Raw genomic sequence first — 17459 nt, forward strand, 5'->3', positions numbered from 1 at the left:
GCTTTCTCTATCTCATTTCTTACATTAGTCTGTCTATACAGAGGTGTTGGAATGTCTTTTCTGTAAACATATCCAAGGTTATATATATATATATAGAGAGAGAGAGAGAGAGAGACTTGAAATTGACTACAACAGATAATAATTTGTGGGTTTTCCTTGGCTTCAGGACTCAGGGCCTGTTTAACAGCTCAAGAAAACTAGATGTACGTTTGGGATTTGACCTGTGCACAGAGGAACAGAATTTTCTGAAGAATCGGAAGAAACTGGTTGCTGCTGCTCTGAAGAAGGTTCTTCGGCTAGAGGAGGATCTGAAGGACCATGAGGTAGTTGAGGCAGAAGAATCTTGTGTCCTGTATTGCCCCAGATGAATGCTGAGTCCTGTTGGGTACCAAAAGCCTGGTCCAAAGCCCACTGAAATCAATGGGGAGTCTTTCATGGTCTTTCAGTGGGAGTCACTGTTGGTGCTGGTTACAATGAGTGATGTGCTGTTGGAGGGGGACTGAGAAAGTAGTGTGTGTCCTGTGTAGAAAGGCAATACCTAGGGGATCCTTCTCTCTCCTTTCCCCAGGCCAGGACAATAGGCACATGAGTGTTCTACCCCCTTCAGTCCCCCATTCAGCCCAGGAGAAGGGCATTCCATGAGGAAGTCTTCTCTCCAGGTCCTGTTCAGGCCAAGGAGGTCTCAAATTTGACAGACCAGTGTTCTAGTCTGGACTGGCAAATCCTATATTCCTATGTTGGCCTCCGGGTGAATACCCTGTTTAGGAGAATCCCAGATCTGTGAGTTTGACCCCAATTACCATACATATTTTTAAAAAAACAACCCACTTTGACAATGGAAGAATCTGAACTTCACTGTATTCAGCAGCAAGGAGAGTATCAAACAATTTAGAATGAAGCATATGCAGGGCCGCCCTTCTTGTATTATTTTGCTGTGCCACAATTTATGGGAATGCTGTAACCACTCACAGATCAGATTTATTTTTTGCTCACCTTTTGTTTATCTTTCTCCTTTTTAACCATTAATGCTCCTCAGTGTTGTTTGTCACCAACTTTCTGCCATTGTGTGTTGAACAGGTGCCAGTTGTGGCTGTGACAACAACAGGAGGTGGGATAAGAGCTTTGACAGCCATGTATGGCAGCATTTTGGGTCTTCAGAAACTGAATGTTCTCGACTGTGTTTCATACATCACTGGCTCATCTGGGACAACATGGTAAGGAGCTCATTTTATAAGATTTTATTTGATCCTTCTATAAGCTTCTGGGGGAGAGAGAAGTGCTCAAGGAATAGGTTATCTTGATTGGAAATACACTACAGCGTTATGCCAGCATAGCTACAGCATCCTAGCTATTCAGCTACAGTTCCTGTAGACACGGCCTAAGGGTAAAATTTTCAAAGTTGCCTAAGTCCCATTTTAAAAAATGATTTAGGCACTTGGGACCTTAAGTCTCATTGAAAATCAATGAGATTTAGGCTCCCATGTCACCTTTGAAAATGAGACTTAGGCTCCTATAGATACTTCAGAACATTTTCACCTAAATTTTTCTTATTTTCTAGCTAATAGTTCTTTTCCTGGCACTTAGATTTCAGCTAGCAAAAATAATGATCGTTTTAGGTAATCTAACCCCATTCATGAATATCAGTGGGGAGTCACTGGATAGCCTACCATACAGTATATATTCTGAATGGAGTGGAGTAAAAATTACCAGATGAAACAAGGAGAGTTTACCAGAGATTTGTGAACATTTCCTCAATCCTGGGTAAAGTTTCAAGCAAACCTGTGTTGAGTTTTGACAGTGAACCTCAACTGAATTTTTTTTGCATTGGGTGGAAACCATGTTGAAACTTGGAAATCATGTGGCTTTGCACATCTTTGACCCAAAACCCAGTGTTGTCAGATGAGTTTCCCTCTGGGCTTTGGAATTTGTTCATCTCTGAAACTCTAAACAAAACATCAATGGTGTGAGTTAGCTTAAGTGAAGTGAATCTGAAAAAAGGTTGCATGAAGCTCTGCCACATAGATCCTTTGAGTTTCACAGTCTCCTAATTCTAATTCGCTGTTGTCTTTAACATGGTATTTCCTGTTCCCAGGACCATGACAAACTTGTATGAAGATGATGATTGGTCACAGAAGGATCTAGGGGAGCTAATCATTGAAGCTCGGAAGCAAGCATCCAAATCCAAAATGAGTGCTTTTTCCTTGGAAAGTCTGAAGAATTATCATAGGGAGCTGAGTCAGCGCACCCAAGCAGGATACAAGACATCTTTTATAGATCTCTGGGGGCTCATGATTGAATCCATGTTGAATGATGAGGTACTGTATACATCCCTCTTTTCAGTAAGGATTATGTTCTCTTTCTAAAAATTAGGAGAAAATTAAACCCTAGGAAGAGAGAGCCATTCAATATCTTTATAGTTATTCACTCAAAGAAATTCCACTGGATTGATGGCAAATCAATACCTCATGCACAGAATAGGACTTTACGATCACATGCTAATGACAGAGAGATACAGAGTGAGTTACTAAATTTTGTGACTTAGTGAATAAATGAACAAACAGAAGAATAACAAATCAAGGGCAATGAAACACGTACTGCATTTTCATGTATTTTCTCAACTGTGGTTTCAGGTTAATTATTTAGGACAGGGATTCACAACCTGAAGGGTTGCAACCCTCTTGCCCTTCTCACGCAGCGAAATGGCAGAGGGCAACCTGGCTAGATCCTGACTAAATTAAAGGGGAATTCAGATGTGGGTGGGTAAGTTTTTGTTGTGGAAAAGGAGTATCAGTATAGAGAAGATTGAGAACCACTGATAGGCTAATAATCCAGAGTATATTCGTAAATTAAAGAGATAAGGTGGCTGAGGTAATATTTTTTATTGGACCAACTTCTGTTAGTGAGACAGTTAGCCAGAGCTCACCTCACCCACCTTGTCTCTCAAATATCCTGGGATCGACACAGCCACAACAACACTGCATATACTAGTAAATGTTCTGTAACATATTTTGTAAAAAAAACCCAAAAAACAAATTTTAGTGCCCTGAAGTTCCCCTACAGCATCGGCTATTAAATCTTTGCTGAGAACTGGAGCAAGACTGTCAATTTTTGTGGGGGTTATAAGGGGTGTGATTTAGCAAGGTGTGTGTTAGTGAGGTTCAACTGTATTAAAATACATTGTATGTTCAATACAGTCATTAAAAAAATATAGTGGATCTATTGCTCTGTCAGACCTTAAACTTACAGGACCTTTAAAATTGCTGTTCGTCAGCTTGTGGCAGTGGTTTTGGATTTTATCTCAAGCAGGTGTTTCTGTGGCTAACTTTGAAAGTTATCATAAGATGTGCACAAGCAAAGCTTGAAAAATCTCAGTGGTATTGCCACACTAATGGTGAAAGAAGCCCTTTCAAACTAAATGGGCAAAACCAAGCCCCTTTTTCATGTGACATTTTTCATTCTTCTTCTCGGGCCAGAAGTTATTTTATAAAATTTGATAAAAATCTGTTTCGCTGTTTTGAGAGATCATTTCAAAAATATACTTCATTTCAGATCTTTTTTTTTCACTATAGGTACAGTAGAACCCCAGAGTTACGAACACCTTGGGAACAGAGGTTGTTCATAACTCTGAAATGTTTGTAACTCTGAACAAAACTTTATGGTGGTTCTTTCAAAAGTTTACAACTAAACATTAACTTAATACAGCTTTGAAACTTTACTATGCAGAAGAAAAGGTCTGCTATCCCTTTATTTCTTAGTTTAACACAATATTGTACTGTATTTGCTTTTTTATTTTTGTCTCTGGTGCTGTCTGATTGTGTACTTCCGGTTCCCAATGAGGTGTTTGGTTGACTAGTTCATAACTAGTCAACCATAACATAATTCATAACTCTGGTGTTCGTAACTCTGAGGTTCTACTGTAACTCAATATTGGCTTTTTCTAAAAAAACCCAAACTTTGGAATTAATTTAGGCAGAGTGTCATTGACATGGTGGCTTGACAAAATCATATTTTAAAAAGATGACATTAAAATATAGGAGAACAGTAGAAATAGCATTGTCTCTCCTATTTTTTGCACAATACATGAAAATGCCATGCTACAGATATACTGTGTAGTCTTCAAATTCTAGTATCACACATTGAAATAGAGTGTAGGCTGGTTAGTAGGATCCACCTTCACCAAGACCATTGAGAGGCCCCTGACTTCTTCCCAAATCTCTCTTCCTGTGAGTGAAGTACATAGAGGAGAACCTAGGAGGGAATTCAGACATTTCAGTGACTTCTGAACTAAGATGTTATAGTTGTGCAATGATTAGTGTAGGCAGCACCTCCACCAGTACATGGAGCTATAGCCTTATCTTAGTGTTAAGTTGTTGTCTTGTGTGTTATGTTGTTGATCTGACCTGAGGGAGGAGTGGGGGTTGGCAGAAAGTTCAGTCCTGTCAGTGTGTGCCGGAGTCGGTACCTGCAGTATCCCAATAGAGCTTTGTGATTCTGTAAGTGAGTATTACAGTAGGTTCCTGTGTCATTTTTGTTGTTTCTCAGTTAACCATTTTTTCTTCAAAAACAGAAAGAGGAGCATAAACTCTCAGATCAGCAACAGGCAGTGAATTGGGGTCAGAACCCACTGCCCATCTACCTGGCTCTCAATGTCAAGGACAACATTACCACTAAAGATTTTAGAGGTAATGACTATATTCCAGAATTACAGCTGAGTTTAAATCTAAGAAGGTCCTACTTAGGCTTGGACAAACCAATTAGATAACACAGGAACCTTCCAAACTTTCACCCTGTGACTGAAACAATCCTATTAGGAGGGTTAACAAAGTTTGCATACTTTAACGTACATATATTATTGTGTTTCCTTTTGTGTGTGCACGTCTACACTAGGATCTAGCCAGGACCTGAAGTTAAATGTGCAGGATTATGATGAAATAAGATGTTCTCCCAGTATTTCTCCCTCAGCCTAATTGGAAGCAGGGAGTGCTGAAATATTGTAAGAGCCCATTCTCATGAGATTTCCAGACACAACTTGCAGACCTCAGAGGTCTGGATATTCAGTTACGTATCTAAACTTATAGGCCCTTAAAGAAACTAATTCTCTGAACCTTTTGGAGATCACTTATCACTAGTTCAGTGCTTCTTTTGCATGACAAATCAAAAGGAATAGAAGCCAAATTACATCCTGGTCTCCCTTTCATTGGAGGAACAAACCCTTTCCTTGGTGAAAAGGAAGTTGAATCTATGTTCTCTTTCAGATCCAGTATTGCTCCATCAATTAATCTGAAATGGACAGGAAGTGGAAAATAAAGTGGTGTTACGCTATTCTCGGTCTTCATTTGATACATTCATAATTCTGATTTAGAGGCTGTACATGGGATTGAAGTGATGCATAGACCTCTTGCTGGCCCTTGTATGGGGACAAATATCACCCTATATGTATCTCTCTCATTTACTTGGTACATGAGTGTTTGTTCTGACCATTGCCAGATTAATTGTAAATATACCTTTTACCCATTAGAAATAAAATGTTTATATCCACAGAGCACTAATCCCATTCCACTGACAGTTCCCATCCATTCTCTTTGCAAGGGTGGCTATGCCCCAGGAGATGCTCCCCAGTGTTTGCAATGCTGCCCACCTTCAGGTCCTGTCAGGGGAGAGCTACTTCAATTGTCAGTTGGAGCTGCATAGGAGCCCTGTCACTATAGGCTGCCATGGGGACATGCTGACTCATTACTCCTCCCCATTGCTCCTAGCCATGCTTCTCTTCTGCTACTTTGGGTGACTGACTGCAGGCTCCCCCGTGGAGGGGTTTGGGGTTCCTTGAACTGCCAACCCCCAAACTGGGTGGACCTTGTGCCTTCAGTGACAAAGCTCATGTAAATTGAAAATGAATTAAGGCCACTGTGTGGTCCATTTTGAGGACAGAGCTACCCCCTCCATTTGTTAAGTCCCAAGTCACTCTCCATGTCCTTCAGTGGCACTCATAGTAAATAAAAATGGCTAGTCACAAACAGTGGTGGTTCCTATAACATAATTCACCTTGAAAAGCTGAAGCTCAGAAGGTTTATTCTACTTTTAACTCTCTTTACCTGCTAGCTAACACCACGACTAGTTACCCACTGCAGTTAAATAGGTTTTTGTGACTCTGTTTGCAGAGTGGGTGGAGTTCACTCCCTATGAGGTGGGATTCCTGAAATATGGAGCCTTTATTCGTGCAGAGGATTTTGGAAGTGAGTTCTTCATGGGCCGGCTGATGAAGAAGCTCCCAGAATCTCGGATCTGCTTCATGCAAGGTGTCTTATTCACTTGGGAAAGTGTTTACCTAATAAGAATACTAATAGCTATGGAAATCAGTGCCTGGCAAGCCACTGTTCTGTGACTGGCAGCAGTGGTGCAGTATCAACTGAAGAAAATGTTTTTATATCTTAATGAGCAGCAGATAAAGTTAAATGTGATTCTAAATTTTCCTAATAGTTCTAAACAGTTGCACTTGGTTTCATTTTCTTGTGATTCCAAATGATAGATTCAGAGTAGATGTGAGATTTTATACATCTTTAACACCTGAGTTTGCAGAAAACATCACACACTTTTATATTCCAAATCTCTGAGGTTCAGCCCTTTAGGGCATAGTTCTATTGTTAATTTATAACCCTGAGGAATACAGCACAATAATATTGAAAATTTAGCCCAATAACTAGCAGCATATCTAAACCCAGTAGTAATGTCTTTTACGCAAACTGTATGCCAACAGCTCTTCAAGAATTTAAAGAATAGTTACATGAATAAACAACATATAGTAGCAAAGGGGGGTTATGAAAGAAGTTGGAGAAGCAAGGTATAAAAGAAAACTATATATCCACAGAAATTTGAAAAAAGAGAATAAATAGAGATATAGAAAGTCTGCCATTTTCTGGCAGTTAGAGAGATAAGAACAAGAGCACCTCAGAATTTTTTTGACAAATTGCTTTCATTGAATAATACTGATTTGTCCAAACTGAAACTGTGAAAAAGGGTCAGTTTTGACAACTTTCCTGACTCAAGGGGGGGGGGGGGGAAGGTGGAAATTGTCAAAATGGGAAAGCGTTTTGTCATTTTTTTTAAACAAAACATGCTGGTTCTCTGCTTCAGAATGATTTTTGTTTTGAAATGTAATCTAATTCGGTGGGGGGGAAATAAAAGAAAGTTTAATAATAGAAAAAAGTTGAAATCAAAATGAAAAATTTCAAAATTATGAAAACAAAATGTTTCGATTGACCTAAAGTGGGGGAAAATTTGAAATTTTGGTTTGTAAATATTTTTTAGATCTTTGACGTTCAGAAATGGGAAAAAAAATGTGAACTTTCAAAAATATTTGTTGGATGGGAAAACTATGTCCCACCGAGCTCTAATGACAACCTCTGTGGCTGATTCCATGAATTAGTGCTGATTAGAGAGAGTTTTTATTTGAATTTTTTTTTATTAAAATGCCTTTCTATTAAAATAAAGACTTTTGAAAAAAGGTGATTTTAAATTTTCTGGGTTTTTATCAAACTAAATATTTTGAACTATGTTCCCTCCCACTTTTCCACCCTCCCATTTCTGTTTGCTACTGAATTCAGTAGAATGACTGATATCTAGGGTCTTCCCTCACCCCACACACTTTTTTTACTTTTCTATGTTTCCTTTGGCCACACTGTAACTTTTCAAGACTTTTTCCACTTTGGAAAAGTTACAGAATGGCAAAAGGAAAAAAAACAAAATAAGTTGGGAATGGGAGACCCTGACTTTGAAGATTTTTTATTCTATTGCATTCAGTGACAAAAAGGGAGAAAAAGAAGAGAAAGGGGACAAATTAAAATTCAAAGTTTGTCAAAGATATATTTCAGGGAAAAAGAAAAGCAATTGTTCCAGGTCAAACCCTATGAAGTGGAAACAACTTTGAAATATCCTGTGTAGTTTTTACCAATTTTGAACCATCTCTCTCATTGAAATACAGAGTTCCAACAGCTGAGGAGCAAAAGCTGGATTGAGGAATGTGCCAATATTTGGATCTAGGGGATAGTCCAATTTCAGAGGTGTCTTATTTTGATAATTTGCAGTGATTATAAATATGGGTGCAAATCAGCTTTGCAAATTTCACTCATACAAGATCTGCAGACTTTGTACCCTCAGGAAAGACTTGCTTTACATTCTTCTTTTCCTGCTCCAGGAATCTAGTTGTAGAAGCCTGGGCTATATGTTAAAATTAGAAAGAAATGAGAAAGCAAATTAGAACAGATTTGTGGGGAGGGACAAAAGGTCGTGTTCACTACAAATGCTTCAGTCTTCACTTGGACTCATAAGTTGCTATTAAATCTCTTCCCCTTGATAGGAATGTGGAGTAGTGTATTTTCCAAGAATCTCTTGGATGCATGGCATGCAGCTGACAATTCAGAGGACTTCTGGCACAGATGGACCCAAGACAGAGTGACTGAAATAGGTACATCTGGTTTTTCCTTCCATTTTGTTTTGATTGGTCCTGCATGCTCATCTGATGTGAGCACTATACCCACATTGGCAGTGTGCTCAGTCTCAGGGCCAGGGCAGGACCGGGAAGGGTAAGCTGTGCCTGGTGTTGCGGAGCAGCACTCTCTTTGGTTGATCTTGAAGCAGCAATAATAAGATACTCTTTAGGTGAAGGAGAGTTGCCATAGTGTAGGGCCTAATGAAAATGAGGCAGTCTCGAAGGACTGGGAAGAAGAATTTCCTCTACTGGACTTAGTGTTCGTGCAGGAAAGCACTTAGTGGTGCTTCCCACATAAAGCATATTTTGCCTCTGTTCTGGAATCTCTGCTAGCCCCCCAAGTTTGTTTCCGGATACAATTCAAAATGTTGGTTTTTACTCTAAACATTTTCCCAGGACTACCTTGGACACTACCTTATTCCTTGTGTGAAACAGCAGCAACTAAGGTCAGCTGGACTGCACAAGCTAACACCTTTGGGTGTAAATGGGTGGGGCTGATAGCAGGGCATTTTCAATGAGGGGTCTTTGATGCTACAATTTGCCTCCCCTTTTCTCTGCATTTGCTGGCTTTGAGATCATGTTACAAAGTCAGTCTATTTCCCCAGTTTTCCTAAGCCAGGTTTTACGCTAGGGAATTGTCATTATAACTATGTTGTTCATGAGCATATGAAATCCACCCCCAAGCTATCCAATTAAACTGACATAACCCCCGGTGAAGACAGCGCTATGTTGATGGCAGGGCTTCTCCTGTTGACATAGTTACTACCTCTTGTGAAGGTGGAGGTGAAGTACCTATGCCACTAGGAGACCCTTTCCCGTTGGTGTCAGCAGTGCCTTCACTGAAGTGCTACAGCTGTGATGGTCCAGCTTTTTAAGTGTAGACTTGCCCTTAGTGTTGGGGTTCTGTGGGAGTAAGTAGAGCAGGTGAGGGAAATGTTAGTTTTACTGGGTCCAGGAAACTATTAATATGGGCATTAGGCCTACTGGATTTGAATGTTGTTGTTTTATTTTTTGTAATGTATAGATATCTATTTTATTTGGACCTTTACAGATGAGCCCTTCTACAGTTTTGTGTGCATGTATGTTAAAGAGAACAATAATCCCAGACATAAACCAAAAACAAATTTTGAACATTCCTTACTCAACAGTCTAATAGTAATAATAATGATTCCACCCCTATTAAACCAACCTTCAATCTCCCCAGCATTCTCCCTTCTAAAAAGCTTGGACACAGACAGGTTTTGCAGTGTTCACCAGCTTTACTAGACCAAGGGAGGAAGCAAGTTCCAAAGTTAAAGGCCCTTTACCGATCATGCTTTGCCTGCAGCTCCTTCATGGTTAAACTCAAGGGTCTCCACTGATCTCACTGCAGAATTATCTTATTAAGAAACTGGCAATCTCTCTGGTAAACACAGCCATTTGGGGCCAGATTTTGAAATGAGAGTTAGACACCGAGATACTTTTTAAAATCTAGTCTTTATAGGGTTAAAATCAACACATTAAATTGAAACAGAAGATAAATTGGTAATCTATGCAGAGCACAGGAGTAATGTACCCCTGTCGGAAAGACTGCTAAGCTCAAGGTTGCCAAATTCTGTACTAAACACATTTTATGAATCAATTTGAAATGTAGTCCCATGTAGATACATTACAATAATCCAGTACTGAGCTGACAAAATGGGTACCAATAGAGAGCTCCAGATCCAAAAGAAAAGTCATATCCTTAGAGCCAAGTGTAGACGGGAAAAAGTATTCTTGGCTGCTGCTGCTACCTGAGCACCCAGAAGCTGTCTGAGGATCCAGTATACGCCACAGGCAGTGAAACTGTGTCACGAAGGGTCCTCGGAAAACCCAGATCAAGGGAGATGAAATAATCGGGGCCAGTTCTTTCAATTGCTTCCCCCAAGGAAAAGAATATCATGACAATGTTGTCTAATTTGAATCTCGGCCCTTATTCTGAAGGTGCATGAAGAGCCTGATCTAAATCCCATTGTTGAAAGACTCCCATTGACTTCAGCAGGCTTTGAATCCAGACCTTAGGTGCATATTTAGAAAACTATATAAATAATAAATTATTATTATTACTACTATTGCAGAAGACTATTCCACATCTCCCCGTTCACCTGCCCTGAAAACATGAATAATTTATGATATTTCTACCACCTTTCTTCAGAGGAAGAGCCTGATCTACCTGAGAGGCCACATGAGATGGCTACTTGCATGTACACTCCTGCAGGAGGCATTTCCAATGCACTTCGAGATATTTTAACGGATCGCCCAGCGGTATCAAAGTACCACAGTTTCTTAAGGGGTTTCCAGATGCACAATGAGTACACACAGCATGAGCAGTTTTCTAAATGGAAAGGTATAGTCCTGCCACTCAATTTTGAGAGGCTTCCTTTGAGATAATTTGGGGGTCTGAAATTTAGTGAGGGAAACCTGTTTGTCTTGGAGGGAACTGAATGGGCTTTATGTTTAATTCACGCATTATTTTTTCCTGAATAGGACAGGGAGAATTAATTAGCTTCATTTTTTTAATCCCTTCACCCCAAATCGCAAAACTTGAAGCTAATTTTTAACAGAACTATTCAATTCATCTATTGAATTGTTTGGGGCTGAAAGTGCTTAGTGGAATTGGTGTGGTGGGACCCCACTCATTTTGTTGTAGGTCACATGGAAAAGCTCTCTCAGGTTTGGCATGATTCATCGATTTTGATGACCAGACAGAAGAGACTGAATGGACAGTCAGAAGGAATGCCTTCTCAACCTAGGAGAGGCTGGCTACTAGAGTGAAGTAATAGGAGGATGCCAGAAATGGAATGACCATCTATGTCAGAGAGGACCCATGTCAAGGCATGGATCCTCAGTCTGAGGGTCATGGCCCTTTGGGAGAGTGGGAAAGGGAGTTCCATAGCTCCAGGTAGATTTTAACAGCTTTTCTTTTCTTTATGCCTAGATAAAAATGGGTCCCGAAATTATAGGAGGTGGGGTCCTGAAACTCTCCCCTCTTGTAACATGGGGTCAAAGTGCAAAAAATGTTGAGAACTACGGACAAGCTATAGTGGTATAGCTGTCACAAGCAAAAGAAATTGTGCATTTCTTGGGAGGGAAGGAAGCTGTATTTCTCTTTTCTCTCTGACCCTTGAAATTCAAGAGGTAGCAGATCTGCTCCTGCAGTGGTTCATTTATAAGAAATACTTACCTTTCAGACACTATGCTAGACTCTTTGCCTAATCAACTGAGACACACTGCAGAGCATCTGGAGCTGGTAGATACTGCATTCTTCTTTGATACCAGTTACCCACCACTTATGAGACCAGAGAGGAAAGTGGACGTCATTCTGCATTTAAACTACAGTGGAGGATCACAGACAATGGTAAGAGCGGTCAGCTTCTCCTTTGTTTTCTTCAGTAATGGCCATTTGTCTGTAAGTCTTTATTAGCCAATGTTAGTAATTTCCTACTTTTAAACATTAGAAGAGAAAGGTGATTCCAGGAGGAAAAATCTTGATCTAATTTGAACTACTTTGTAGATAGTGGCATGCATCCCTGTTTTGGGAACAATGGTCTATGCGCCACATTTAATTAAGGCATTGTGTGGCATGACACTAAGGGGTAGTGATGGTTGAGATGACAGAAACCTGTCCTGTATTTTAAGGAATAAATTCACCTCTCTGACAGCCATTAGGGTTTGAATGTTCATTTTCAGTCCACATGTGGTTGATAAAACTTTATTTGGTCTTTTTTATTTATTTACTTCCTGAGTTATCCAAGGGTGATTTAATGAATGGAGAAATTCTTCACATGCTTGTTTGTGTTCCCATTTAAATGTCAGACTTGTTTTATGAGAACAGCTCACTAGATTTCAGTGCATTAGAATCAGATTCTGACTGAGAGTCCTACTTCTGATTTGTCCTCAAACACAAACTCTGAAACGGAGTCTAAACCAGATCTGCAGGCCACCTCCCTGACCCATCTATAATTGAACGCAGACATTATCTTTGGTAACACCATTCTTTCCTTTGAATTCTTGCTGTGTTGTTCCCAGTCAAATTCCTGTTTTACAACTCTCTTGGCCACTAGTGTCTTTAAATGAATAGTATAATTTTGAACGGTCTTTACAATCTATACTAAACGTTTCCTGTTTTGTGCAGTAAGATTATTTTTGGACAGCCCTCCAAGGAACAAAGTAAAATGTATTGTCAGCAACCCGTTTAATGTAACCCATGTGTCTCCAGTCACTTGCATTCCTATTGGCAGACCAGTACAATCCTGTCCTGACTTTTGTCTTGTTGTTGGTTCTAATGTATGTTCTGTTCTGCGGTGATCTAGCCTCTGGACCGGGCCTCTACGTACTTCTCAGAGCAAGGTATCCCATTTCCTAAGCCTGTGTTGAATGAGGAAGAAAGGAAGAATCTAAAGGAGTGTTATATGTTTGAAGATGCAGAGAACCCAGGTGCTCCCATACTGCTTTATTTCCCCCTCGTGAATGACAGCTTCCAAAGATACATAGCACCTGGTAAGTAAACAGCAGTCAGTCACTGCATTACAGTGAGCATGAGCAGCCTGCTCACTCTCTAGAACTTTGTGTTTTATTTCATACTAATAAACATGTCTCTTGGCTGGGTCCCTTTTTCTACTTTCAACATCACTACTTCTAAATGATCACTTTCAGCCAGTAATATCACTCATTTATAGAGTTTGGGCAAAAATTTTCAGAATTCTGGCAATTCCACAGAAAGCAAAAATAAAAATTGGTTTTGGATTCAACCAAAACCAATTTTTTTCAAAATTTGTGACAAATTGAAAAGTTTTTTTTTTTTTTAAAAAAAGCAAGCTGAATGAAATGTTTCATCTGAAATGAAATGTTTTGTTTCAATTTCAAGCTTTTTTATTTTAAAATTTTAAAAAATGAAAATAAAGGACATTTAAAATAAAAATGGTTTTGAATCAAAATGTTTCCGTTCAAAAATATCAAAACTTCCCCCCCCATATGAACAATTCAGCAAATTTGATGCGAATTCATGACATGTTTCTGTGTTATAGTCTGAATTTTTCACTGAAAAAAAGGTTCTTTGCAAAATTTCACCCAGCTCTCCTCATTTGTCCCATATAACCACCCTTATTTTAGTCTCACATTTACCTCAGTCTGACTCAAACTTGGTGTTATCTCACCAAGTATTAGTGTAAATAAATCAAGACCACAAAAGTTTACCATTAAGGTTAACGAAAACATTCAGTTTAATATAAGTTCAGGCACCTCTACAATATTTTTTAATTCCATGACTTGTTTTTTAGGCCTTTGTTGAACAAGTTGGAATGCCAGCACAAGTTATTTAAGTCTTGGATGGCTGAGAGCTAGGCTTTCAGTATAAACCATGTGTTCAACATGTAAGTTACTTGAGGCAGCTGTGGGAAAAGGTGAGGCAGTTGAGGTTGTATTCTCTCCATGTGTTGGTGTTACTCAGCTTTACGTAACTTTTTTCATCAGATTTGGGTACTGCAGTTTTCTTGTTTTTCCAGGGTTTACCTCCGACAGGGATCTGGATAAGAAGGAGGTGAAACTGATTAGCAGAGTTTGCAATAGATCCAAGGAATTGATGAAGTGGGTGTTAGCCCACGAAAGCTTATGCCCAAATAAATTTGTTAGTCTCTAAGGTGCCACAAGTACTCCTCGTTGTTTTTGCTGATATCGACTAACATGGCTACCACTCGGAAACCAGAGCAAATTCAGAATCATTAGACTTGATTAAGCATTTGAAAATTTTTTTTTTTGTTCACCTTGCTGTATAACTGGTATAAAGTGTCAAGTGATGACATAGAAAACAATTGTATGCCTTCACAATTTTTCCCCTTAAACAAAATTTGGTTCCTATACTAATCTCCACGGCTCCTTCTATTGGCCACAACAATTCACAGTTTTAGGATACTTTTGGACTGTCATCTACTCATGGATTATGAGGGAGTAGTGGTAACTGTGTCATGTTGAAAAAGGATATGTTAATCATATGAATGTGGGTATGTACCACTATTTTTTGTGTCTGTAGTTAGCTAAGATGACGTGGCCTTTCTCTGACCATCATCCATGACTTTGTCATTTCCTGCTCAGTCTAATGCACTGTGCTGTGCTCAGGGATACTTTTGCAGACCACTCAAAAACTTCAGCAAGTACAAAATGTAGTGGGCCATCTGCTTGGTGGAGTGAGCTCACGTGAGCACATTATACCTGTGGTCTGTGAATTGTACTCACTTCCTGTGCACTGTGGGAGAAATTTAAGGTGTAGGGTTTCATTTATAAAACCTTGAGGACTTTAGGATCTGGCTGTGGGTTCTACACACACAACTGAGGTCTGGAGAAAAAGTGCTCCTTGTTGACATCTTCCAAAGTCCAAGTTTAACAGCCTTCAGAGTGCAGTGCAAAGCATATCTTTTAAATTGATTTCAGATGATTGTTGGGAAGGTTTTTCTTATGGGGTGAAGCAGACATGGGAGGAGGCTGTTTGTCCTTTATACTGTGGGCTGTTTGAGGAGGTGGTTGTTTGTGTTGCAAAACTACTGGATGAATCACAATTTTTCTTTTTGTGATAATTTCTGGAGATACCAGTTTTCTACTTCTTCCTGCTCTCAACGTCCCGTTTTATTTTTTCCTCACTGTCATTGAAACCTCTTCCTCTCCAGATGGGGTGGTGGACATGCAGTCCCCTGTAAGGCCCCTATAAATGACTTTCCATGGACAGTAGGAGGTGCTGACAGCAATGCAGTCACCTTCATTCTCTCACTCATCACATTAGGTTTCAGATTTGAGACTGATGTTCCAGAGATCAAAGTACTGGATTGGCAATTAAATCTGTCAGCACCCTCTGGGCTGTTCTTGACACAGTGTATTAAATGGATCTATACCATAGGGTATAACAGGGCCTCAGTAGTGAAACCCATTGTTTTTGTTTTTTTCATTCCCCAGGTGTGGAACGCAGTGCATCAGAAATAGAACTGGGCAAAGTTGATGTCTCCAGTTTCTATTCCCCATATTCGACAAGGGAGGTCTCACTGAAGGCACAAGATTTCAACAAGCTGCTGAAACTGACTAATTACAACATCCAGAACAATGAAAACTTGATTCTTCAGGCCTTGCATGCAGCGGTGAGGAGGAGAAAACAATCTCAGACCCAGTCCCCATCCCAAGCACAGTCATCCTCCTGAAAGACATCTTTCCTGAAACCCCTTTTCTGGCTTTCAAACAACCCCCCAATCTCTCCAAGATCATCATCCTCATGGACCAGGACACACTAACTCAAAGCAGCACCAGACCCTGCCAGAACAACAGATGAAAAACCTGCAGACATATCTCCACTGCTACAATGATCAACACCCCCTCAACACTTCTTTCAAGATCCATGGGTTCTACACATACCTGTCACAATATGTGATGTACCTTATCCAGTGCACTAAATGCCCCAATAACAACTTTGTGGGTGAAACCAGACAATCACTATACTTTTGAATGAGCTCACACAGAAAAATTATAAAGACAAAAATACCCGATCACCTGTGGTGAACACTTTTCACAAAGTGATCATTCCATATCTGATCTCTCAGCCCTCATCCTCAAAGGAAACCTGCACAATTCCTTTGAAAGATGAGCCTGGGAGCTTAAATTCATAACTTTGCTAGACAGTAAATGTCAAGGACTGAATACTGGATTTATGGCTTATTACAACAATCTATAACTCACTATCCTTCTCCCCTCCAGCTTCCCCCCGCTGCCACTTTCCCCCCTCTGACTGGTAAGGTGCTAACAGGTTACTTTACCTTGAATGATCCCTTGAAATATGTGTCAACTACCGATGCTAAACAATATGTTCCGCCTTGTGTTTACTGTGATACTGAGTACATTTCCCTGACCTGAAGAAGAGCGCTGTGTAAGCTTGAAAACTTCTCTCTCACCAACAGAAGTTGGTCCAGTAAAAAAATATTACCTCACCCACCTTGTTGCTCTAATCCTCCTGAATGCTCTATCTTCTGCAACTTGGGAGTGACTAAAGCTTTCTAAAGTTTGGCCAGACCAATAGATGTTTAACTTGGGATGCTTTGGTGGATTCTGATTCATTCCAATTAAGTAGCCATCCCTGGAAATAGAGTCAATTGAGTCATGACCTAGGTATTTGTTTTAAGTAAAGGACAGTTCATGGTATTTTATGAAATACTATACATAATATACACATTTAAAAGCCATAATAAAAATGACAGCACAGTAAACGAGCATTTAAATAATCTTTTAAAACCTCAGTAATTCTGGTTTAAGTCAGGAATGTCTGCTCTGTGAATTGACTCTCTGTCAAATAGTTTTACCCACACACTGACTAGTCTACTTTTCTGGCTCCATTTCACTGTTATGGAGAAAATGCAAAGATACTGCTGTGTGCATAGGGCAATCAGTGTAACTCCTCCTCATCTATCTGTCTATTTTCAGCAACTGTTCTCTTTAGAGTGCCTAGTACCTTGTCAGCTATAAAATCTCCTGTTGTTTCACTGGCATCCATGTTAACAAAATCCATAAAATCCTCGCCATTCATAAGAGGATCATATGACATTATTGATTAAATTCATTTGTTTCAGTTTTGTTCTCCCTATCACATGAATTAAATAATATCCAGCCTTTTAAAAACAGCTCTGTCAAGTGTATTCTTTCATGAATTGCTATACTCAATGTAGCATAGAGCATCAAGGAGATTCACTTTCCTCACAGTTTCATCAGCACGCTGCCCTTCACCTGTTGTTTTTATGAATGTTTTGTTTGATGGTGGCCTTTAAGTTTATAATTACGCCCATGCTTATTAGTCAGACCAGTCTTGTGATGTTTGAAGAAGACCATCAGCCTCCGACAGCGTCTCTCTTTTCCTGTTCATGTGGGTGTGTGCTGAAGGTATCCGCCCAAAGTGAAATTTGATCAACCTCATCTTAGCTCTTGTTCAGCA

At 39.7% G+C, this 17459-nt stretch overlaps 1 protein-coding gene across 1 annotated transcript in view; it reads left to right on the top strand.

Annotated features, from left to right (window-relative positions):
• LOC140913610 (cytosolic phospholipase A2 epsilon-like) overlaps positions 1-15684 on the top strand; it is a 45544-nt gene extending 29860 nt beyond the window's left edge. The window contains 10 exon segments of the mRNA XM_073350337.1: positions 188-323; positions 1078-1214; positions 2093-2315; positions 4568-4682; positions 6159-6296; positions 8354-8461; positions 10659-10850; positions 11695-11861; positions 12817-13003; positions 15446-15684. Coding sequence (XP_073206438.1) covers positions 188-323; positions 1078-1214; positions 2093-2315; positions 4568-4682; positions 6159-6296; positions 8354-8461; positions 10659-10850; positions 11695-11861; positions 12817-13003; positions 15446-15684 — 1642 coding nt within the window.
• The last annotated feature ends 1775 nt before the right edge of the window (positions 15685-17459 follow it).

Source organism: Lepidochelys kempii, chromosome 6 (genome assembly GCF_965140285.1).
Source record: "Lepidochelys kempii isolate rLepKem1 chromosome 6, rLepKem1.hap1, whole genome shotgun sequence".
In the NCBI taxonomy this organism is placed as follows: Eukaryota; Metazoa; Chordata; order Testudines; family Cheloniidae; genus Lepidochelys; species Lepidochelys kempii.